The sequence below is a fragment of the Dermacentor silvarum genome, chromosome 4 (genome assembly GCF_013339745.2).
Source record: "Dermacentor silvarum isolate Dsil-2018 chromosome 4, BIME_Dsil_1.4, whole genome shotgun sequence".
NCBI classification, from domain to species: Eukaryota; Metazoa; Arthropoda; class Arachnida; order Ixodida; family Ixodidae; genus Dermacentor; species Dermacentor silvarum.
In genome coordinates, this window is record NC_051157.2 from 96,783,447 (window position 1) to 96,809,972 (window position 26,526).

The window sequence follows — 26,526 nt, forward strand, 5'->3', positions numbered from 1 at the left end:
TCAAAGCCAATGGGAATTTGTCGAGAGGCGGTCGTGACGTGGCATTGCAGCCAATGGGACTTTAGGTGCTGTTTCGCTACTACAGATTACAGACACCGGCTTTTTCACTCAATGGGCCATTTGATGCTTGAATCACAAAAAGAAAAAGCTTTGTCGGTACTCCTTTACAGCAATCAACTTATTAGGCCACTTTTACGTAAATACAGTAACATTATTTCACAGGGATCTGGTAGACTTCCCTGCTTGTCCCATCTATGGTGCATTTTATTGCTTGAAGCGCTTGTATATAAGTTTTACACCTCCGAAGAAAATGACAGCTGTAAAAAATGACAAGAATTGGTGCACAAGGTACAAAGGAAGACTTTATATGCTAAGAAAATGGGTTACAATTCCTTGTTGGTAAAATAAAGAAAGGAAGGAGGAGGGGGTTCCTTTTTAATTTCGCATTATAGGAAACAGTCTTACAGTGAGCTGTACCATACATAGTAATTTGATTGAACAAATGCATTTCGATGTACAAGTTGCACCCACGAACCCCAAAAGCTTTTCGAAGCATGGAACCCGCAGAAAAATGAGATTTCATTGCAGCCAATGCATGCATCCTAAAACCGTACTGTGCAACCTACAGTACTCCCTTAAGCAGCCCTTACACTCTGCCTGTGTTCTGGTTCAAATTTGCACTTTGCTCCATACATAGGAGGCAAAGCTATGGAGGCCAGAGACCTCCCACAGCTCGCTTTCGAGACCAAAACATAGCTTGTCACACATGAACAAGAGATGCAGGTATCAGTAATGTAATTCACTGTAACATATATTTTGATGTTGCAAAATATGACGTGTATTTACTAAATATGTACTTATGTCATAATTTGCAACATAATAGTATAAGACAATGTTATGTTGAATTACATCATGCATACCTCTACACTGTTTTTGGGAGACAAATGCAATGACAATATCACTTTCTAAACTTCCATGCTCCAAGAACTTGCGTGGTCGGATGCACCTCAAGAAAGTCTGTAGTTTAAGCTTAGACTTTCAGCTTATACTTTCATTAAGGCAGAATGGAATAGTGGAAGCAGCAAGGCACCGTGGCAACAGCTATAAGAAATAGAACAATTCTTAGAGGCTTCTGATGTGGAGTAAGGCACACAGGCATCAGACGTTTTGAAGTTCGAACAATTCTTAGCGGCTTCTGAATGTGAAGTTAAGGCACACAGGCGTCGGACATTTTGAAGTTTCAGTATCAAACTTCACACCTAAACAAAGCGTGACATGTGCCACTGGTACTAATCCATATAATAACAATATAGGCTTAGTGCCCATAGACAGCTACACTGTCATTATAACTGAAGCAACACAAGACAAACAACAGACATACAATTTGCAAGAAAACAAAGAAAAAAAAAAAAACACTGCACAAGCAGTGACAAGAGGATCCCAACACCATATTGCACACTCAAATTTTGAAATGATAGCAATCTGCTAGAAGACACAAAGCATGCTCAACCTTGCACAACCACACACACAATACACAACATATTGCATTTCTCAAGTCACGCTATAGGCAACTTGATCCACCGGTATAAAAAGAGACCAGAGCTGGTATCTTTAGACTATACAGCTAGCGCAGCAACCATCTCTGCAAGCAAAATGTATTTTGTTCAACACAACACACCAAACCACAGTCACGAATTAAGAAAAACACAGCTAACACATTGACAGGTGGTGAAAATAAAATGAATCCCTGACAGTCAGTCAGGCTCAAGCACCTCTGCAGCTCATACAAATTTTGATGATGCGTCCATAATGGTTTGTGATTGGAAGTAGCATCTGCGTAGGAATGTTAAACTCTGGCATTATAAGGCACCTTGGTTGTCATCAAAAAGAAAAAGCGGGCGGGGCCAAATATGCAAATTCATATGGCCATGGCAGCTAATGTGGACAATAGTATAAAATCTAAACAGGTATAGTAGGCCTCTGTAGTTAGAAAATCAATATAAGGCATGATATGTTGGCTTAAGAAAGTGATACACACACAGTCATCTTATGACTGCTGTCAGCCATTATCACCTGAATCACTGAGGAAATTTCAGTAAACAAAAAGTTGTTCACAATAATAGAGAGCATTTACGCTCGGATCCTTTCCTAGGAACACTCCCTATATATCATCGAAAAATAATATTCTATGTTATTTGCAAACCAGAAAATGCATTCTTTTTTTTATTACTACATAAAATGTGACCAAAAGTTGCCTTAGTCCTGTTCATGTTCCAAGACCGTGTGTCTGTTCACAATAGTCTGTTCAGGATTGCATTCATTCAGTTACAGTGGACATGAGTGATTTCAGGCTTTTTTAGAGACCCTATTATGCAGTCTGACTCTAAACACAATCCAACAAGGAAAATTGCAACAGCACAATTGTCAGTGTTACTGATACTGTAATACATACACACACAATAAAAATAGTACACCATCACTCTACAGCAACATGTTCATAACATGTGTATGTGCTTTAAAAAAAAAGAATGGAGCCATGTGTCCTACAAACGCAGGAACAAATGTATATATAATGCATAGCTTATGCTCAAGCAGGAGTAAATATACAAAGACCTGTGGTCATGAGCAGAAGAAGAAAAAAGTCAACACTGAGATTCACCCCAAATACGGGGAGAACAAGTTCAGTTTACCTGCAATGCAACAAGGCACTTTGGTGATGCAGATGAGAGACTGGTGAATTGTTAGAATTGTTAATTAACACACAGAGCAATTGTGCTCCTCCATCATCATTATGCTGCAACATGGTACCACATAAAAGGCCCAGGTCATGCTTGGACATGGAGAGTAAGATAAACTGTGAGTAGAAAGGAGCCAGGTGGCTCTTGTAAACATGCAGTAAAAACAGCAATTATGCTTTGTTTTAACAATGAATAAGGCACACACTGGATAAAGAAGGGATGTTCAGAATGGTTGCAAGATGGCACCCACTCATTTGAAGTTACCAACAGGCAACATTCCTTAGACAAATGCTAGTCTGCAAGACATGAGCATCAGCCATACGGGCAGCTGTAGCCTGCCAACTCCCACAGAAAGAAGTTACAGTCATGATCAGTCAACACAACATTGGGCATGCACGCATTTTTTCACCGGTTGATCGCTGTTTTCAGACTTGCGTTTCACACCAGTCCACTCGTCAAGCGCAGCCGACAAACAGAAGACCTCATTTCTCTATAAAATACAGCTCTCAGAAATGACAGCACACCGCCCCGACAACAACGTGGCATCGTGACATCTCACACACCACATATAATGCAACAAGGAGGATAAACAAATGCAATGCGTCACAACCACTCCTCATCCTCGAGGTGGCGGTGCTCCACAGTGATCAACCGGCACGCGTTGTCAGATGTGCGGGTGAGCAACCAGGTGGCTGGCAAAGTCATACCTGTGCTTGCATTGGTGACCGCAAAGGTTGCACCTCCACGGTTTGCGAAAGGAGTGAGCACCACGGTGTAGAAGGTACAGGGTGCGGTCGTAGAAGACAACATCACAATACTGGCAGGCCAGAGGGCTTGGGTAGCGCATGTCAACGCCACTGTCGCCGTCCGCAGTAGATGTTTCTGGCGTGCCGCGCATCTGTTTCTCGTCGGCTTTATCGCCGGCAGAAGTGGACCCGAATGCCCCAGCCGGAGGAGGCGAGATGACTATGCCAAGGTCGTGATTTCCGTGTACCGCTGTTGCACTCCACTGCCCACTGGTCCCCAAGGAGCAGTGTTCTTGCGACGACGACGATGAAGGCATAGTCCAGTTTCCTGTATCAGAGGTAATGAACCCATGGTCTTCGGCAGAGGACTGGTTGTCCCGAGGAGAATCCCTGCTCTCATCAGCTCCAGATGTTCCAGTGCCAGCGCTGGTAGAGGCATTGTTGTTGTTGCTGGCATTTGTGTTGTTGTTGTTGCTGTCGCCGTTGTCGGCGGCAAGTGTGTCAGTGATGCTTTCCTGCATCTCCGACTTGACCACAATCATGTCATCGTCATCCTCCTCACCAGTCTTGTCAGCGGAGTCGCGCTGAGATGTTACGCTCGTGATTCGAGGCGATATTTCCGAGTAGTCTCCTTCAATGTGATGCACCTCTATGGCACCGACACCATCCTCGGAGGACTCACGGTACACATCCATTGCCGCCATGGTACTTGGCCCTAAGGTGCAGACTTCACCATTTGGACCCTGGTATGGTGAAGAAAGCAAGGAAGCAAGGCCTGGTGAATTTCCTGTTGGGGATGACGACCGCAGGGCTCTGCGAACGTGATAGGTCATGTAATGAATCTTCGCTCCGCCGGCTGAGGTGGCAACAAAACCGCATATGTTGCAAATGTTGCTGCGCGGAGTGTAGCCTGACGAGTGGGCATTGGAGAGGTGACATTTGAGCATGGGCACAGAGGGAAACGTCTTTGCACAGAAGGGGCAGCGCAGTGGTCTCTGCTTTGAATGCTTGCGCACGGTGTGTTCGACAAGATGGTCCTTGCGGAAAAAACGCCGAAGGCACAAGCGGCACTCGAAAGGGCGGATGCCCGAGTGGCTGAGCTTGTGACGCCGCATGTTGGCAAATTGGGTGAAACGCATGAAGCAAACATCGCACTCGTACGAGCGGTTGTCACGTACGGTCTCATCACCAGACTTGTTGCTTGCTGCGGTAGTCGTGTTGTTCATCTCTCGTACGGACACAGCCATGCTTTCACTTCTGGGTGTTGTCACTTCCCCCTCAAGATCCATCCTATGCAGCTCTACACGGTGGCAGTGTTACCTGAAAACCTAGAAAATGATTCAACAAGTTAAAATCGTGACAGCAAAAATGTACAGGAACGACGACTCTATCTACAAGTGTGAGAATTTACAATTCAAGCATAAGAAACCATTAACTCTCAATGATGTTTTTAATGAAACAAATGTACAGAGACACTATGTGCCTAGAATGATCAAAAGGTTTTCCATCATTTTCGTGTGTTACATCAAGTATTGACCAATTGATGTCCATACCATCTTGTGATCATTAATGGCCAAGCATTCTTTTACCGCAGAAGTGCTTTATGGCTAGATCGCCCATAGGTTTCTGGTAACATGATAAAATGGAAATCACACCCCTGTCAACATGGCGGTGCCCAGCCTGCTTGCTTCAGGCCAAACGGATAGCCTTTTCTGAACTGTCTGCTCCCTTCACGGGCAGTGAATGGTGCTGCAGACTTTTTCTTCTCATCCTCTCAACTTGGCACCAAAGTTTGGTCGCTATCTTGGCATGTCTGGTTTATCAAGAATAAAACTTAAAGGTGACCACAGTTTCAATTGATGCATTGGAAACTAGCTCCACTCCGATGTAGCTTCAATATGCTTTTATATACCATAAACAGCAGAATCATTGATTTTCCCTTATGCACACTCTTTTACATGCGAAAGGTTTCTGATAATTAAAGTATAACGCAAACTTTGCTTCTCAATTATTGTAGAGTGCCAATTAGGAAGAGCTATCTATACAAAAGTTATTTTCACTATACAGTTGAACCTCGTTATAATGAAGTCACCTCCAACACAAAAACATTGTGTTGGTTTGCATGCTTGCAGGCCTTGCAAGTGTGGCTGTATGGCTCAGTGGTTACGGCGCTCGCTTCGGGATCATGTGTACGCGGGTTCGAATCCCGCCCTGGCTCGATTTTTTTTTTCTTAATATCACGCTTTTTCTTTTGTTTTCCTTTCTGTTTGCCAGCGCGGTCGTTTGAACCCCGGCGCCATGGCGGAAGCCGTGGTGCCGGGCGCCGACGCGAAGCGGCGGTCGTTGGGGTGTTGCGGAGCGCAACGTAGCAACACCCCAAATAAAGAAATACTGCTCCAGTCAGGTAGACTGCTCCCTCCCTGATAGTGAGATTATATTTGGATCATCAAAACAGTGATGCGTTTATAATACCACCGATCCCAACAGCAGGCTAGTCACCACCAGCCCAGCGTTTTCTCCGTCGCCTCCTCCGTTCCAACGGCAGCGACTGGAAACATGGTACGCGCGAGCGGCGCAGCGCGGCGCCAGCGGTCGAGCGCTGTACGGGGGTGCAAATAGAAATACGCTTCCCTGCTAGGCAAGCAATACTGCTGAACCCCATCTGCATACCTGCCAACCTAGCAACATAAAGATTCGGGAGACCGTCGCGTGGGGTGGGGGGGGGGGGTTAGAAATATTTTAACCCCTTTCGCCTCCAAAAAAAAAAAAATTTTTGCCACCATGCGAAACGCTCACATCACAGGCGCACGTAGTAAGGAATCCATACTTGTCATCTTTCCGCGAAGTGACAAAGCACGGAAATTCAGTCGGGGATGACCTAAGAAATGCTTGCAAGTACTTCTTGGCACCATCGATCGTTCCAACTAAACTCGGGGAAACACAAAGAGTAGTTCGGCGTTCCGAACTTAACTCGACGATCTGACAAAGCCAACTGAAGCCTAGGCACCCCCGGTCATTTAACAACTGGATTGCTAAACATGCGTGAACCACCCCGAGACGAACCAATCCGGAAAATACAATATGGCAGCACCCGTCGGTTGCTCTCATTTGTGGTGGTGCCTGCGACTGCTACTTCGATTCAAGGTGCATGGTGGTGACTAACTGCTCCCACGCTGCTTTCCCGCATGGTTATATTATAGAGCGAATAGAACGAGAGCGATAGGGTGTAAAAAAAAAATCCAGACGCTGTGCTGTGGCGGCCACTTTCCGGGAGATTTGAGGTCACGTCCGTACAATAGGGAGATGTGATCAAAATTCGGGAGGCTCCCAGACAATTCGGGAGAGTTGGCAGGTATGCATCTGTTCCTCCAATTCTTATGGCACACCTGTACAACTATTCTTGCATCAAGATACATTCGTTATCGCATGGGCTCATTTTCAGGGCTTTAATGCTTTATTTTAAGACGTAGTCAGAATGCATACCATGATACATAAAATTATAACCTGATCACCGGTGTTTAGAATGTAAAACTTCAAAGGAGGACCTCAAGGAATACGAATTAAAGTAATAATTTGTTATTTTTAGTAAAAGTACAGAGAGTAAAAAAAAAAAACTGAAATATACCAAATATCCATCTGGCTCCTAGTTTCCAACTTTTGTAAGTCAGATCACACAATAAATGTACTGTAAAGATTTGTTGGCGTCAATACTAGCCATAGTGATAAACATGCAATGTTGGAAAGCAGTAGCTTTGCAAATGCGATGACGGTTAAGTTCCTATTGTACAAGGAGCATTCGTTTTTACTCCTTGCAGTAGGCACCTGGTTTGTTTTTACTGCCTTCTTTAGGCTCACGAAGCAATGGTTGTCAAGTCAGAGAGCGTGCAGAAGCCTCCCGATACTTGATTATTGCGTTCGATCAGCTTTCCTGTGCCTGCAAAGTGGTCCAATGCAACTGGCACTGCAGCTTCCACACACTTTGTTCAGTTGCTGTATAGTAATGTGGAGTGTTACACAATATTGTACAGTAATGAATAAAGACACTTGCACAGGCCGTGTTCAAAATGTAAAAGATTAGACTACTAGTCAAGCTTTGGTCAAAGACTCAGAAGGGTTTGGGTGCGAGCTAGGTGGTACGGATCATTCATATTTAAAACAGCGCCTAAAAAAACACGGACAAGAGAGAACACAGGACGAGCGCTGACTGCCAACAACACCTCTATTGAAGCTCCCCCCCCCCCCCCTGTGCAAATATATATAATTCCCAACGAGCAGAAAGAGAAAAAAGGGGGAAAGGGAAGGCGAGTCATCGTCAGTCAATTCCTGCTGTCAACTCTCAACTTCTTGAAGGTTGGTCTGAAATTGACTGCATGCTCTTGTCCGAGTGAAAACCCCATATGACAGGCAAGACAGCTCATAATAATATACACATACTAAGCCTGTTGACCGTATTGACCTGTCACGTAGCGAACGAGATGGGGAGACTTAACGCGGAGTAGTATGAGGATTACAATGTTGTAAAATCCAGTCTTCTGAAGAGGTACCGCTTGTCTCCAGAGGCGTTTCGGCAGCTCTTTAGAAAAGCCACAAAGTTGAAAGACGAGTCATACGCCGAGTTCGGATACAACATAAAGCTCAACTTTGTTGAATGGTTGAAGAGTGCGAAAGTCTACGGAGTCATGGCGAAGGTAGTCGAGTGCTTGTGCCTTGAGCAGTCTTACAACACGATCCCTCACCGAATGCGCTTATGGATCCTCGACAGGCCCGACGTGACCACAGTTGAAAAAGCGGCTGAGCTCGCCGAGGAATACGCGTCATGCCACATATCGCATCCAAGTGAAGGGCAGACGTATGACGCGTTTCCAAAACAAGGCGCGGAGAATTGATTTGCAAAAGTTTTCGGACACAACGAGAACATGAAAGGCAGAGAGGCGGAGAAAGTAGCCCAGACATTACCTAAAGCTCCTTTCAAGGCCAAAAAGAACATACAGTTTGAGGCACAGAAGCCGATAACATGCTATAAATGTCATCAAACGGAACACATTCCCTCTGGTTACAGAAATCAGCGCATTGTATTCTCCTATGTCAATGGCGACGATGAGAACTTAGTGCTGCTTAAGCCATTCATGAAAGAATTCTACGGTAAATGGAAAGTGCGGCAGGGTTCTCCAAGATTTCGCAGCCACCATGGATGTTGTTCATCCGCTTTACATCAGGGCGAAGGATTTCACTGGCAAGTGTGCATGGATACAGCAGATGGTGCAGGAAGACAGCGTTTGCCTGCCTCTCGCTCGCGTCCATATAGAGGGGGGCCCTTTGCAGCTCTCACTACTGAGGCTGTGGTTCTGGACAGACTTCCAAAGGAGTACCTATTTTCTATAAATCAGAGATGCTTCTGAGGGAAATGGGAACTAGCTTTGGAGAGGGAGAGGTATGCGCGCTTAACTGTTCAAAGGCACGAGGACTAGCTACGCAGCTGAAGTATGATCCGCCTGCCTCGACAGACGCATGCGACACACCCGAGTTGAACGCAGACGGGCTTACGCATGATAGCGTTGCCGATCGAGCGGATTAGTACGGAAGTCAAATCTCCGCAAGCGCGAGAGCTGGCTGCAAAGGAAAATGAGACAGTGCAAGGAGAGCTTGGCATTTTCTTGCCGCCGTCGTGTAGTAGTCTGGAACACTTGCTCTCCCTTGACAAGGCTCAGTTTGTGGAAGATCAGGAGTCAGACGGAACCATTAGCAAGTTGCAGGACTCCGTGTACGAAGGAATTTCTAGAAAGAACGTAGTTCTGCACAAGCGAAATGGCCTTTTGTTCCGCCAGGATAGAGATAAGCGAGGCATCATTTTTGACCAACTCATAATGCCTACAAGACACAGGTGGGATTTGCTCGAGCTTTGCCATGGTTGTGGATGGTCTGGACATTTAGGCATTCATTTTAGTTTTATTGGCCGGGTTGCTTAAGGGACATAATGGAATTCAAGCAATCCTGTGACAGTTGTAAACGTATCGGTAAGCCGCACGACAAATGTAAAGTTCCTATGCAGCTTGTTCCGATAGTCACGGAACCAATCACAATATTTGCCCCCAGTGTTTTGAGCTTCGGTCTCAAAAATGCACCATATTGCTTCTCTAGTCTCATGAGCAAAGTGCTGCGCGGTATGGAAAACTTTGCTGTGCCTTACCTAGATGACGTGGCCGTGTTTTCCGATAGCTGGGAAGAGCACCTAGTTCATCTAAGGAGTGTGTTTTCGAGGCTGAGAGACACTTGACTTACGATTAAAGCTGAAAAATGTCAGCTAGGTCGCCAGGAGGTCAACTACCAGGGGCACGTTGTAGGATATGGTCTCCGCAGACCCCCTGAGGTGAAGTTGACGGCTATCTCGTCATATCCTCAGCCAAAAACTAAGAGCGCCATTAGGGCATTTCTAGGCCTCGCAGGATATTGCAGGCAGTATATGCCGCAATATTCTGAAATAGCTGGCCCTCTCATCAACGCTTTGCACACAAAAAAAACTGCCGGAACAAGTTGTGTAGAACAATGCAAAAGAGAATGCATTCCAGTCACTAAAGGAGGCACTTATGACTAATCCGTTTTCTGGCATAGGCGCGGTGCTTTGTCAGAAAGATGGAGAGAAATGAGCATCCGATCATGTATATCAGCAGGAAATAAAGCACCCGAGAAGAAACTAACTGTGCTTCTGAAAAAGAATGTGCCCGTCTTTTATGGCGATTCAGAAACTATCCTGCTACGTGTCCAGCTGGAAGTTCGTAGTTGAAACCGACCACTGTCCCCTGTCCTGACTGAAAAATATGCCAGGGAAAAACGGGCGGCTTCTTCGCTGGAGCCTCGCACTGCAGCCATTTAATTTTGAATATGATATAGGAAAGGAAAAATGAATGGCAATACAGATGGCTTAAGTCGCTGCTTCTAATAACAAGTGCGCCTGGATGTGATTTGAATTTCATCTATGAGGGTTGTTGCCAAAATGTCATTGAACTCTTCAAAGAGGATAATTATTCCTTTAATTTAGAGAAGTGATGGTCCTGACGAATGCATTGGGCTGTGGATCTTTGTACCTATCGCCTGCCAGTTTTATTTTGTTGGCTTAAGATTAGCCTGGTAGATGTCTGGGGGAATTGTCTGGTGCTTGCTGGTTGTTTTTAACGGCATACCTCTAGTGAAGCAACGTAGGCAATGGGGCCACAACTGCAAACGAAGAGCAACGACAGAACGGCTTTTCAGTGCTCACAACTGTCAGAAAAAATGTGAAGCTGGGCTTGCATAGTGGCGTCTGCTAATCAGTGTTGCTGTGTCACCTAGCCGTGGTGCAGTTCTCAGTTCCCAGGAGGACAATGTTGCTACCGCTAAGGGCCAGACCCCCATACCACATCAAGGTCAAGCGGCCCGGCAACTTGCATTTCGGATTCCTGCAAGGCATCCATCCCTCTGGACAGTGGCTGCAAACACTCGTCTATTGCGATAGACCTAAACCCCGGCGGGGAAGCTATTATGAACGCGCCGCGCGTTGTTGTGAACGCGCTGCACCGAGCTGTGGGCATGTCAGAATGCGCAGCCCCTGTGCAGTGCTCTCTCCCTTGCTGACACCCCTCTCGCGCCCGGACATGCAGAGCAACAACCTCCTCCTCCTCCGGTGGACATAAAAGGCCGGCACCTCTGGCATTCAGCGGCTTTTTCGTCATCATGCTTCGTCCTCGTTAAGAAGTAAAAGCATTATTCTTTGGCTACCTCTTGCCTCATCACTGTCGGGATCTCCTCCAGCCCGTACCTTTGGCCCTCGTATCACGCTACCCATGGGAACCGGGTACCTTTCCTAAAAGCGTCAAACGCGTGCATGCTGACTGGTCAGGTTCAAATTATTCGGCAAAGGCCAATTTCAGGATCAAAATAACAAACGTTTGGTCTCACAGAAATGCATGGGTGCCGGCCGGGAACTGCCGTCGGGATTGAATTAACCGAAATATTGCTAACCAGAGCCAAATTAACGGAAGTCCACTGTATTGGCAGGAACAGCATTTCACTGAAGCTTTTAAATAGCGTGATGCTGATGAGGCATCCCTGCAAGAAGGCCTGTCTTCGTTGCAGAGCAGTTAAAACACATCCCACTCACGAAACTCACCCCTGCAGTCTTTGTGAAAATTGTCTTCCAAGGCCTGTGTGCTTATGAAGTACTAGTTACACAGCAGCGTTTTTCATGGGACCATGATGATGAAACAGTGAGCAGGACTCGTACAAGAACTTCCTTAAACAGGCTTGTAAAAAAAGGGATCATGCAACCACTGCAAGCAGCCCAGGCCGACCACGATGGAGAGCCAGTTAATTCGTGCAAAGATTAGTCTTTCATGCCAGCCCACTGAACAAGCCAAGGTGCATCAAAACTGGGAAAATGAGCATTGTGTTCCAGCTGTGTCTCTTTTCACTTAGTACTCAACAATCAAAGGTGCATACACACCCCTTGTTCGAGGGGATGCGACATCGCAATTTCCCTGGCGTATGGATCTGGGGAAGACGGGCAATATTTAAGTGGACATATTGTGTGCTGTATTCCGATAAGCATGTAGATAGGTGTGCGAGTTGTGGGGACTGAGGAATGCGCCGGCGCCATTGCGCGGGCTTCACCTGTTCTATCCCCGCCTATCCCCGCCCGCTCCCACCCGGTTTCAGCGGTGGCGCTCCACTCGCAGTAGTTTGCGGTGGGGGCGGGGCGCTGACGTCACTACACGGCCGCGTTCGGCTGCGGGTTGCTGAAAATGGCGCTCTTATGTCCGGGGCCAGTGCAGGTATGTACATGCTTTCCTCACGTCCGCCGACACCTTTGTGACTAGGACTTGAGCTCGCGCACAGTGCCTTTGCCCGTGCGGGGAGCATGTACTTTGTGCTGATCTTTTCCTGATGCTAAGCCGAAGAGCAGTGCCTAGTGCTTGCGCGAGGTCATACCACGCCGAGCCACACTTGCCGGAGGCCCAAACCAAAGGAGATTGCCCGAGCTCTCGTGATTTGGCCCCATTGGTTATCGCCAGAGCAAGTAGCATAGCTGCCGGGACTTTTCCTAGCAGCGTGTCACAGCTTGAGCCTGTGCTCTCGCAGCGACGTGCTATAGGCGCCCGTGTCTGTATTTCCCGCCCTTGGTGCGTCCCGGGACCCCTTTGGTTCCCCGCCACCTGGGCGTTTGTGCAGTGGTGGTGCCACCGGATTCAATAAACGGTTTCCGTTAACTTAGGGCAATACTGTGTTCTTGCATGCGTCGCTCGGTAGCCCCTTGCGGCCTGAGCTCGCGTGCAGCGGTGCTGGAAGCAACGGCTGACGCGGCCCTGTGGCTTGCTAAGCTTGAACCCGCGGTGGTCGGTCTCCTGCGAGACTGTAAGACCCCACAGAGTATGCGTGCCCAAACATGTCATGTGCTTGGTAATCCTATAACAATAAGTATGTATCCCTTAGGCTGTAAATATGTGTGCTCTGATACCTCCTGTAAACGTGTAATTAAGCTTTTACTTTTCCTACAACCTCCAGATGTTAACTCCTCACCAACAGGCCACTCTCATCATGAAGATACAGATGACAGCGTGGGCTTGCTTAGCCTCCGTGTGACACCCCGGTAGCGTAGGCCAGCTACCCCTTTCAAGACGCACCAACGGCGTAGGCTAGCAACCCTCGCGAGTGATGCCCAACACGCAAGCAGAAAAAAAACATGACCACCCTTTCAGACCTGCAGAAAGGAAATGGAAGCAAGAAAGAAAAATGAGTTGCAAGCATCACTGCAGGACATTTTGCTGCCTCCCCACTGTTGCTATTAAACTAAACTGTTCATGAGTAGCATCTGCAGGGGTTCCATAAGTGTAAAGCATTTGAATGTTGAATGCAGTTTCTCTTTGAGCCACTTTGAAAACGGTCGCTGACTGCAAGAAGGCAGCCATCCCACTTATTAGCAATTATACCCGGAACAGCTTTGGCTGATCCTTTTCTGTCACCAATTGCATGTCACTGATTCTCAAAGTCCAGTGAGAGCAATATCCAAACATTACAAATCTGGTGACCTGTGTGATGTGTGGAGTGCGCGACACCGTGCGGTGGTTGGAAACACACAAGAAGGAGACGACAAGGAATGCGCACGGAGGCGAATTCCGTGCTGGGTGGAGGACGACAACATCGAAGAGCGTCTGGCAAGTGAACACGCGGCGCAAGAAGAGAAAATAAAAGGAAAAGGCATCCAATCAGAAGAAAGCAAAGAGCTTTGAGCGGCCAATCAGCAATAGACGAATCGGCCAGAGCGGCAGAAAAGCGAGGCGCATTGGCAGAAGAGGGGGGAGTTCCAGGAAACGACGCCCGGAGAAAGTCGGCCACCGGACCGGGAGATGAAGACGGGCCGTCGGGTTCCGGACCCGAGCCACGAGGACTTCACCCGACCGGGGCCTCCTGCTATCCTGTTCCCGGGCATCACGACTCTACCCGATCACGGACTGCTGCCCAAGGCTGGCGAGCTCCTGTGCCCAAGTTCATCGCACAGCTGCCTGACCAGAACGCCGCTGCCATCTGCCCGTGCCGCCAAGTCGTCGGCGTCCCCTCTCTCCAGGCGACCATGTGAGCTGCCGCTCTCTGGTCGCATGTTCGACGGTGAAACACACCGACCTTTGGCGAGATCAACGCCACTTCTTTCGTCGTCTCATCTCCGCTTCTCCATGCAGAATTGTAGTGCGCACTCACACTCGCGGCCTGCCCGAACTCTCGTGTCGTTGATAGCATTCTAGCTCTGAGTGCGTTTCTTGTTGTGAATTTTTCATTGTTTGTTTGTTTGTTTTGCATTTCTTTTCACTCTAGTTCCATTAAAAGCTTTGTGTGCGTTTTCCGGAAACAAACGGCTTTGTCCTCAATTGGGTTCTCAGAGACCTCGCGGAACCGTATGAAACATTAAAAACCTGTCATCACAACCTGGCACCACAGTAGCCACGTGCATGGAGGGCAAGATAATCTTGTGAAGCTCCTTGAAAGAGTGGAAGCTAAAACATTTTGACAGAACAGCCTGTCTGGGTTAAGAGCTGAACTATATTTTTTACTTTTTTTTTTAAACCCAAGGCTGGTGCCCAACACATCTATCTCCTCAGGGGTTAACAGTCAATTGCAAGCAGCGCATCTGAGGCAAAATGAGGGTACCAAAAGTGGATCTTTCTCACTTTTAAAGCAAATAGTTTTCTTTGGTGCATTCAACTATTTTCATGGTCATCGGCCAGACTTTCTCTACTAAGTCACATGCTCTTGCACAGCAAAGTTGCAGAGCATGTTTGTCTCTGAACGCAAGATGCACAGGGTGTCGTGCGACAGCTTTGCAATGTCTGAAGGTTGAGATACTGTAGTCTGTGGTGGCACTGTGTCACATTTCTCTGCCTCCTGGGCGCATTCACTATAAAAGTGTGTTGCACCTCTCTTGGCAAGATGCACCGTTTCATCTTGCTGGCTCACCACAGCTCCTCTTAGACAAACTCTCACAGCGTGTGGGGTATGCATGATTTTAAAGCAAATGGTGGGAGTTTCAGGCCTCCATGGAACAGACAAGTTCTGAAGGAAGCACATGCACGCAGCCGTTGTCATACTGCCATCGCCATGCAGTCGTTAAGATTCTGTTGTCATGCCGCCTTGATCATGCAGCCGTCACCTCGTCATTGCATCGCTATCACCTCCATTGTTGCCATTCCTTGATCGTCACACTGTCATGCCTTCTACCAAAACATGTCGAAAATAATTTGTGCTGCCATTCAACATCAGTAGTATACTTTCGAAGTACTATTGTTAGTGTGTCCATTTGATTTCTGCGGTCTGCATAAGCTAATTAATCACTTTGGCAATCAACTTCAATGTTTTCTGCAACAATTTTTTCGCACATCTTCCTGTAAAACCGTTGACAAAAGGGGAACAAGAGGGGGAGAGAGAGCGTGGAAGAGAGGTAGACAGCAGCTACACTGTTGAGGCGGCTATTACTGCTCATCACGTCTTTACAAAAGAGAGTACAGATCATGAACATAACAGTGGAGAGGTTACCTTCTGAACAGCTGACACTACTCAGCGAAACTTAATGCACAATGATCCTAACAGAAGCCGTGTGCAGCAAGAGGTGGCCTCTGTACATAGCATTGCCGTTCCTCCAAAAAGATTTTGTAAAAAATTTTGTGGCCGAGATATTCTGCATATCTGACAACAGCACTGCATTCACCAGCAATGCTTTTTACAGTGGTCTTATGTTGCCCAAAAACTTAACAGTCCAGCCTCGTTATAACGGAGACATATCTGACGGTTACCTTTGTTAAGTCTGACATTCGTTATAAGCACACACACTGTTGTCAGCGGAAAACAAAATTTTGTGCTATTTGATTTCTAAACCAAACTAGGTGAACACAGAAGCAAAGCCAGTTAGTGCTGCCGGACAGTGAATGAATCCCACTGAGGTAGTCAAGCGGCGCGTAGTTACTGATAGTTCCAGTCTGCGTGAGTAACACAGTCACAGCATTTCTTGCTTGTGTAGAAAGGCCTGATACTTACTCTGGCGGTGTTACCTAACTCGGTCCATTGAACTCTTTGCCACTGATGCTTTCTCACAACAGATCCATGGCATGTTGTGGAAAACAACACTAAACCACATGCCTCTTTACGGCTTAGAAATCATAAATCGAAACTGACATTTCTCTAGCCCCAACGTGGTCAGGGTCAATCAGCAATGGTAGGGCGGCTTGCAAGGGTGCCTTCAGGAGTTGAGAAAAATGTATAGAAGCGTTCTGACGTGTTTGCGCACTGGTAAACGTGAATGAATTATAATATTTCTGAGATTGAGTTTCCACAAGCAAATAAGAGCTGAAATGGTCAGGACTGTTCATGTGTTCCATGTCTGCATACTTAAGTGTTTAGTAACTGTGCTGCTCCAGCTAGTTAGCACATTTCCATTATACATGCAATACGCAAAATTATTTTGCACGATAAAATCTATTAAAATTAAGCATTTTGATGCACGTGCGAATTTTTGTACGTCGATGAGTTTTTAACAGTTTCAAGGCATGAGCTACCACAAATGCCCATCCAAGTCAGTGACACAACGAGCCGCCTGTGTGTTACCGTCAGCTAGGCCTTCATGCCCCGATATCGGGAACCAATTTCAAGAAGACCGCCGAAATAATGCCCAAATTTTGCTACCAAGCTGAGATGAAGGGCAGCTAAAATCTAGAACACAAATAAAGGAGTCAAATTGGTCAGATATAGCTACTGTAAGGAAAAAGTGTACAGTAGAGCCAAGGGAGAAACGGAGCGAAGAAAAGGAAGCAGAAGTAAACTAGGCGTTCTGGTGGAAGGCCGATTGTCTGTCTTCTTCATACATTACAATGGTGCAGCCGACGAACGCGCGGTCTTAAGGCGCTCCACCCTTAAGCACCGTACTACGGAGGCCGTGCGTCCTCCTGCGTCTCGCCGTCCTGGGTCTTTTCGGCGAGGGAACGCCGTAAACGCTTTCCTTGGCATGGCTGCCGTACCTGGGACTACCTTGATCCCCGAGCTGCCAATGCATGCCGTCCACGCTACCTTGGACATGGATTCTCGTCGTCCTGGGTGCCTCCTGTGGCCAGGGAACGCCGTCCACGCTTATTATGCCCTGCATCACTGCCCCACGACATTATCGACCTCTCAGCCAGCAAGGGATGTTGTTCATGCTCCCCTGGCCATGCTTCCGGCTGCAATGAGTACCGCGGCTGCCACAAGCCCTGGCTCAACGGATGCCGTCCAGGCTCCCTTGGCCATTGGTCTGGCTGATCTGAGTACTGCGGCCACTGCCGCCGCTTCAGTGTGTGCGGTTTCCGCCCCTGGTTCCTTGCCCGGTTTGGCACCGGGAACCATGGCTGATTTAACTCGAGCCATTTCAACACTGTCACGACGGTTTGAAGACCCCGCCAAGATTCTGACATCCGCTACCGCGTATGGTATGCGGCTTCCTGTGTGCGACTTAGCACTTCCTGAGTTTCGTGGGTTCCAAGACGATCCTGCGCAATGGCTGAAGATCGCAGACTCCTTGGGCGACAGACACGGTTGGTCCGACGGTGCCAAACGTTCGTATGCCGAGGGAAGGCTTCGTGAAGCCGCCGAAGCGTGGAACAGGTACAACGGTCATACGTACATGGCGTGAGTGGGCAGAAGCACTGTTAACAGTTTTCGGGAGCCTCGCTTCGTCATACGACGACCGATTTATGCGGATGCGCGCTCGACAACAAGGTCCATCTGAAGATGTCGTCTACATTTATGACAAGTTAAGGCTCCTCGGCGCATGCAGCCTGACCTGGCCTTCTCCTACGGCTCGGCAATACGTACTGGATGGACTGCTAAATCCCATACATGGGGCTATTTTGGCGGCCCAACCCCTCGAAACAACAGCAGAAGTTTTTTCTCGTAAAGCAGCCGAGCTGCAAGAAAGCGGACGGCGCCGTCATGCTCTCGCTACGCTGTATACAGGCTCCTCGCGGGACCTGCATCCTCCATCTAGTCAAGGTTCTACAACATTCTGCGGCAGGTGCCAATGCAAGAACCCCACAGACTCCCCACAAGAAAACCACAACCGAGCTTACTAAGAGACGCGCGAGCTACCACTGCTTCAAGTGCACGTCGACAAAATCGACGGCTTATGCCCTGCTGTGGACACAGACGCTGAACGGTCAGCCATTAATACTCTGTCGTCGGCGACCAACTACCACAACACAGAAGTCTTCAACTATGCTGACTCCACCAGCACACAGAGCGAGAATGAGAATCACGCTTATCAAGACAGATTATCGTACATCGCTGGGCACAAGCAGAGTGTGTCCGAAGCGCAAAGCAATGACAGAGACGTTAAATCAATCACTGCCTCTCTCGAAAGGCCGAGCAGAGACTCGAAATTTGTAATTCGAGATGGCATTTTGGAGCGCCAGCCCTGGGAGAAGAATCGGAGTGAGGAGCCATATGTCATCGTACTCCCAAGCTCTATGCATTCGAAAATAGGGTGCACCATCCATGCCTACAAGGAGGAAGATCACATTGGACAGCGAGCCATGCTGTACAAAGTGCAAGAACGATTTTCGAGGCTGAGAATGCAAAGCAATACTTGCTCCTACATGACCACATGCCAAGCCTGCCGAAAGCGACAGCCGGGCTGCGAGCACCATATAACACTAAGGCGTGTTAAACCAACTACCGGGTGCTACCACAACTTAGTTCGGGCCAGAGACACCCGCACCAAAGCGCCGCCTTCCAAGAAACGAAGAACCAGTCACTACTTCAGGAGAGAGGTACAGAAAATAGCGCCGTGTGCCCAACAATTAGGCAAGAGTCGCCGCTGGTCTGATCGGGTGTTCTGGTCTACAACGCAGACAATGCGCCCCCGGCTTCGTGAAATCTCTCAGGACCAAAAAACACTTGCCAAAATTGAGGGGCAGTTCAAGATTACGTAGCGTCTGGCAAGAAACTGTGCAAGACTTTCAGTGTGGCCGAATGTAAAGAAAAAGTGCATGGTAGAGCCACGGGAGAAGCGGAGCGAAGAAAAGGAAGCAGAAGTAAACCAGGCGTTCTGGCAGAAGGCCGATTGTCTGTGCTTCTCTTCATTACACTACCCACTTGGCCTGAAGTGGGCAGGCTTGGCAAGGGTGGCATTGCCAGATTGGACAATGACTGACATAATTTCTGTGGAACAGAAGTCGGCGGGAAACCTCAACTGAAACTGCTTATGTGGTAAAAATTCTTGATCAAGTCTATGCCATGTAAACTAACAAGAAGTCTCTATGAATTTTGATGACCCTTACGTGGCCGTGCCAATAAGTAGCATGGGAATAACAAAAATTACATATACGCGCTTTGCACCGACGCTAATACACAATGTTGCGATCGGCGTCACCATGAGGGATCAGCTTGTTTGCAGTAAAACCAAATCATGCCACTAGCCAGAATGTGCATGCGCTAGAAGAATATGCCATTTCGGATGTGCTCAGTGCAGTGTACTCAGTGCAGTCACAGACAGATTTTTCGTACACAGAGGGGCCCATGCGCATGCTCAAATTTGCTACAGCCGCCAGTCTAGCCAGTTCTTGTGATCTCATGCTCTATCACTGATGAGGTATATGGGCATATGTGAACATACCAATGGCAAGCTTCACACGGTGGCTTGCCTTCAGTTTTTGTCCCAGCCATACTGCCTAGGCCACCTAGCCAACACCACTTCATCGGGAGTCGGCAATCAAGGTTACGGTTAGGTGCAGAGTCGACGTGGCACCAACTTTGCTCATACCCAGTGCAGAGTTCATGGCTATCATGTTTGCTTTGTTCATGGCTTTGTTCATGGTGACATGCTTGCAGCATCGCATGCATGGCCCACGTCCGAAAAAGCTCGCTGGCACGCAGTATGGCATCCGAAATTTTGATTGCGGTTACAACTGGTTATAGGGGTAGGTGGCAGAACCGAGAGGAAGCCTGAATAATCGTGCAGGTTAAAAAAAAGGCACTTAAAAATTGGTCTGCGACTGTATTTGGCATTTTCGCTGCCAGAATGCATACTCTGATCCACATTCAAACAAAAATTATCACGACTGAGTCTTCATTTTGGGTTTTGTTATAGCAGAATACTCCGTTAAAATAAACCTTGCCCAACAAAATTTTATATTTACTTCATTATATCCGATAAGTTGCTTGCTGATAAATTCCTTGTTGAAACTTTCTCCCATTAATCTGTGCAAAGTGTTAGTACAAGTGAATGTTTACTTGTTTTTTTTTTTGGTTTGTTTGCTTTACACCTGGCCTTGTCCATTGTTGAAAACACCAAGGCAGCCCCTCAAATGCATTTAGCAAAACAACCTGGGATTACAGTTATAGTGAGGCCTGACTGTATTTTAATTTCTTGTTGGCAGTGACATTTGAGGCTTTTCTCTTGTTGGACAGTCTGGCTGTGGGAGCCAATTATCTTACGTATTTGTCAGCTTGTAGATGGTGATCAGGCATTAGTTCATCAAAATCCACGCCAACGCTTTGTTGCCATCACAGAGGTAGGGGAGGAGGGCATGTTTCTGTGGATGTAGTGAACTACAATGTTGAAGTTTCTGTAGTTAAATGCTTTTGTTGACGGATGGCTTTCTAAATGGAGTCAATCTGGGAAGTTTTTACTTCTGGGTTCAGCAAGTATACACAACCAATTGCTAGCAAAAAGTGACATTTCACTGTTTTCTCAGGCTTACTATCGTTCAAATAAAGGGTCGGCCCATATGAATCGTAGTTTCCATTTCTGTCAACTGTGGGCTTGATGTAGGTGGAGTTTTGCGGCAGCAAGGTCTATATGCAGTGTGTCCACCACACTTCTTCACACAGCCTTTGGGGAGCTTTCCTATAACTGATCCAACGTAGCATCGTCACCTTCATTACAGCTAGGCAGCGTTCAATCTCATTACTGGCGAACCAGCGCTCAGATCCCTGCAGGGCAATGAGTGACACTACAGCACAGTTGATGCTCGACTTCAGGCGATCCTCTTGCAGTGGTCACACAGCAAAATGGCCACCATGCGCCTCTTCAGCCAGATGACGTTAGTGCATGCATTGGCTTCGTGCTTCAAGCTGTCATCACCCAAGATAATTGAGCTTTTAGTTATTTGAAGTACTAAATGCAGCACGGAAAATAGACACCAGTGACATCGAATGTGCTGTAGTTGCTCGTATCCACTATCAGGTACTTGGTCTTTATAAAGTTCATCTGGAGTTCATTCTTCATGAGGCGATTCTGCCAGGTCTGGATGAACAGCTGCAGTGTCAAACTTGTCACGTGCAGCAAGGTGCCAATAATCAATGTCATGTGAACTAAAATACAATTATTGCACAGCAGTCTAACCTACATGATGTCAGTGTGTCAAGCCAAGAAAAGGAATATATCAGTTCAGCTCAGGATTCAGTTTAGCAAAATATTAAAGCATAGCACTTCGCAAACCTAGTGACGGAGCCAATTTGGTTTGGAAGTGTCAGAAAGTGGTTTACCCTAACTAATGCTTATGCTGAAGTGTGCTTACTGCGAATATAAACATGCTTACAGCAGGTTGCAGCCCAAGATTTCTCCGCACACAGACTTTCAAGTAAACCTCATCTGAAGAACTTGTGAAAAATCTGGTACGCCTTTAACACACTCTACCGCCAACACCTGTACTTCCCCATTATGCTGCATTACTAAACGAACCAGTTTGGCCATCCGAAGAACTTGGGTTCGTTTAACACACACCACTGCTAACACCTGTACTTCCCCATTATGCTGCGTTACTGAATGAACCAGCTTGGCTTCATCGTTTCTGCAGCCAGATGCACTAGGCATCCCTGGACGCCTTGTAACCATTCACGCGCTTGCTGGGCATGCACCGTCGATACCGGGATAGCACCACAGTGGTAGCCGTGCTGAAAGCACAAACGCGCCTCGAGTGTCCGCTAATGGCTGTCGCCATAAAGCTGTTGGATGATAGTCGAATGTTGCACAGTGACTGGGGATGCGCAGGCAGTAAGTAGGGCACAGGGATCACAGGGCTCATTTTCATGCGGATGAAGCGTAGGCGTCTGGCTGCTGGAGTGGTTGCACGTGGTGCACACAGTGTAGCATGGAGGTCGGTGTTGCCTCACGGGCCGTCACTCAGAGAGCCACGCGAGTGTTGTTCGGACCAGCAGTGCAAGCTATTTCACACGTAACACACTGACACAAGTCACAACATTGGCCATTGCATGAATCAAATGCATGCTCGACCACTTAATTCAGGACTTTTAGAAAAGGTCACGCATTGCCTCAAAGTGTCTCAAGCAACTACCGAATGAAACGTCAAGTGGCCAAGCATGCACTCCCTCTATGCCATCACTCCTCATGTGTTGCAGCTAAGTACGCCTTCTCAGTGACTGCAGCCACGTAGTGTTTCTATTCTTGCGCAACAACGGAATACCAAGTCCTAAACCCCAGTGAGTGCCGTTACCATTTTGGGGCATTGAACGCACTGTTTTAAAAGCTCAGGAAAATGTTTACTATTAAATTGCTCAGGACATGCTAGCACAACGAAACCGTTGTCCGTTTTGACAAGGCGAGATGTTGTGCCCTCAAAGTACAACCGCTTGATCCCAGGCACAATTCTGCTTGAGCTATACATGTGACAGCAGTCATGGAAAATGTGTTAGCAGTGGCTATATCACTGAAGGGCAAATCAGGGTGGGAACTGGAGGCACCCAATCACAACCCTGCAACAGTAACTACAAATTGAATCGCCGCAGATGTTTCTCACACGTGGCTTCACTCACAAGTGCTGTCATGTCACATGGTTTTCCACTCAAGTGGGATTTCTACTTCATGTAAATTTCTGGCACAGTGAGAAAAACTGTAAGGAAGTCTATAAGAAAAGTGTGTGTTCTGTGAGAATGTGTTCGAGAGCTTGCACTGCTGCTAAGAAACCAGAGAAGGAAGGAATGCCTTAAGAGGACATGTACTATTTGTCAAGTACGAAGAGCCAAGTGCCAAAAATGCGGGTGTATAAGAAAAAAAGCTGATCATTTCAAGATAAAGATTGGAGTAACAAAGATTCTTTTTGCTCGAGTCTATTCCTTTCCACCACTCATGAACGAACGTTCATGGCGATAGCATAGGCAGAGCATGGCTATGTCCTCCGCGAAAACGCAAAAAGGAATAGCATTGGAAAATCATTATTCCTGTATAGAGGATGAGGCTCACTTTTGTTGCAAATGCTATTCAAGAACAAGTTCCTTGTGGAGCCATTTCAGTTAAGGCTGGTCAGTTGTATACACCATACATAATAGAACTTGATAGCCAAGAAAAGCACTTCTGGGATATTACATGCCAAAACCAAGAGACTATAAGGCATGCCTAGTTGGGGACTCCGAAATAATTTTCACCCCCTGGGGTTCCTAATATGTGCACCTAAATGTAAGTACATAAGCATTTTAGCATTTCACCCCTATCGAAATGTAGCCGCCACAACCAGGTCTGAAATAACGACCTCGAGACCAACAGCACATAGTCACAGCTATCGCAGTTCTTATAATTCTCTGTCATGATGTACATGGCAAAATGTATGAAGGGGAGGGAAAATTGTCATCCACCCGAATTTTTTATCAAAAAGCTACAAATGAAACCCATACGGGATTCTCAGAAAAAAAAAAGCTTTGCAGTTTCCCAGGACAAATGCCTTTCCATAGCAGTCACTCTAGCATATGAGCTAACCAGGAGGCCAGCAGATCACAATGCAAGGGTGCATTAATCAACAACTTGAAACACAGGGACACTGAATACCTGATTTGCGATGCTCAAAGCAAAATGTAGAGAAAAACAATTCATGAAAAATGGCACACAGTGCTAAAATTGAATGGTTATTATAATCAGTTAAGAATCAACTTCAAAGAAGAAGTTCCTAGATGTGTTGCAGCAGTTATCAGGTATGGATACCTTACTGGCAATGCCCGTCACACTTGGTTAAGGATTGCTATGTTCTGGATGCATGTGCAGAACTAAAGCAGAGCAGTCAAAAAGACAATGTGCATGAAAATGTGAATTCATTAGAAAGTCACTAATGTTCACCTAACGCTTGATCCAAGCTCTTGCTATTATTAGGGCACCAGTCTAGCTAAAACGTCATCAACAAGGAGACTATAATACCATACTAAAAGGTCAATCATGCTCCTACATGAAATAAGACATGGTTTGCTCACACAAGGATAGTGTGTAACAAAATTCCTGGCAGGGCTGTATCTTAACAGCCTTGTGTGTTTTAGGAATGACCGTACGACGCAAAGTTGCCTCCTATCTTCAGCCAATGTCACCTGTTTGCACAGAGACAATTCCTACTCTGATTACAACTGATAATCAAGTTACGGCTATGAAGCATACAAAAGAAACATCAGGAACAAAACCAGTGGAAGCAATGGTTATGTGTTTCCGACACCAGCGGTATCACTAGCAACACACAACCTGAACAAATAAAGTTACTTCCCAAACAATTCTTTCTGTGAAACAAGTGTGTTTAGAGCCCCTTGCCTTCAGATATGTTTTTTGCTTAAAAAAAGATGTGTCTGCCCATTGCCAAGGCCAGAGGTTGCCATCATCACACCAACACCCCAAAAAATCTGAGAAACCAAAAGCCTGTTACATCTCCAGGCACAAAAATTGATGACAGACAAAATGCATATCAAGTCCAATAAGATGTCAATGACATCTGCACAATTCTGAACAAGATGGGCGGTCACAGCAGTTACATTGCCATTAACTCTACACCCCCCATACCTCGAACATGATGCTTCTGCTGACTGGATAATGACAGTGTAAATAGATGTCTTAAGAACCTAAATCAGTAAGCAATAAAACACACAAAAAAAAAGTGCAGACATGCACAGCTACCACTGTATCTGTTTACTTTGAGAGCACACATCTTGTGAACTTACACTGTGCTTGCATTTGCAGAATTAAACGCCCGGGGAACGCACCATCAGCACGAGTGGGCCTGCAAGAACATCGATTAAGTTTGCATATCAACGCAACCTTATTCCTCAAATCCTACAACAGGTAATCTAGTTCACCAAGGCAAATCCACCACAGATAACAAAACAAAATATGTTTTCATGCAACTTACAAAGACAAAAAGTCGTAGCTCGTATACACTGATATTAGTCGTGGGCCACTAAAACGAATACACGAAGTTGTTTGTCAACATTTGCCAAAAAATAAAGGAAGTTTACGCGAGCAAGAACACTCAAAATTCGCGACATCATGCAACACTCACAGGACATGCGTAGGATTTTTTTTTTCTTCTTCTTCTAACGCGGACAAGAGGGCAAACTATCCGTTCGAACAATTTAACGCTTACCTTTGTCTTGTAATAAACGGGAAGGTGCGAACAGATCTCAAATTAGTACCAACACGTGACCTTGACGAGCCGCGTTTAAAAGGCGAACTAAGTTCGAAAGGCGATAAATACTCGTTGAGAGTGCTTTACTCGGCAAGTTCCTATCACAAATGCAGAGCACGACCTCCCGAAGCCAAGCGCCACGCTTATCTACACCCGCGCGCCCAGCCGAGATAGAGGGAGCTTCCCATGCGATAGGGAGACGAAGGAAGCCTAGTGCACCTGCTGCCGTCACATGTACCGCTAAGGCGAACAAAAGCTATTCTATTTAATCGACGGAAAAGGAAAAACCAAATACGAAACGCTTCTCAGAGCGCACGCGCGCGCACACGCAGAAAAAAAGAAAAGGCGGCTTTGAAAGCAACAACCCCGCCCTCTCCCTTCCGCGACAGTCCCACAGAACCGGCCTGGGACAACAATAGACGTTCCACGTCCCAAGGAGCGAGAAGGCGTCGTCCAGCCGACGGGATTTAGGTCAGCTTTGAAAAACTGAAAACTACGGCTGAGAACCGTCGAAATCGTCGGACATTCGCGATTAAACGCCGAAAAACAACCTCGCACTAGTCGTTCGGTTAACGTTAAGCACATATTCGACCGCGACGAGCACGAAAAACATTTCTTCCCACTTTCCCGTCGTGCGAAGCGCCGACATGCATTCCTCCATGATAGTGGTGGGAGCCGACGCGGGATCGAGCAAGTTGGGATCAAAACGACACACGCTCGCGTCGCGGTTTGGAGAATTGCGAATCTACCATCGCGCCTTAAAAAAATATCGTTCCGTTCCGGCGCGCGTGGCTTTGTTAGCGAGCCTGCGAGCAAAACAGGCGAGTTAAGTTGGCAATCCGGCTGGCAATGCGTCCCCGCCGAGAACCTCCACTCCTGTTCGGGGATGTCACTCGGTGGCACTTAACACGGGCACGAGGCTCCAGCCGTTGCTCGCCGACACCTTGAGTAAGGTTGCACGAGACGAAACGGCTTTAACAACAAAGTGAAAGTCGCAAATAAACGTCAACTCACCAGCAGGTTGGTATAACGCCTCATTAGTCTTCCCGCAGCGTCCCGAACGGTTTACATTTCCTTGTTTACGTTTTAATTGAGCCAGTTTCGTATCTT

At 47.0% G+C, this 26,526-nt stretch overlaps 1 protein-coding gene across 1 annotated transcript; it reads right to left on the bottom strand.

The window, feature by feature from the left end:
- Positions 1–342: 342 nt before the first annotated feature.
- Positions 343–26,526, bottom strand: LOC119450392 (DNA-binding protein Ikaros). Its single transcript, XM_037713827.2, has 3 exons — positions 26,431–26,526; positions 24,953–25,011; positions 343–4,812 (listed from the first exon to the last, which is right to left on the bottom strand). Exon 3 carries the CDS (start codon positions 4,771–4,773, stop codon positions 3,403–3,405), a length of 1,371 nt encoding a protein of 456 aa, XP_037569755.1. The 5' UTR covers positions 4,774–4,812; positions 24,953–25,011; positions 26,431–26,526; the 3' UTR covers positions 343–3,402.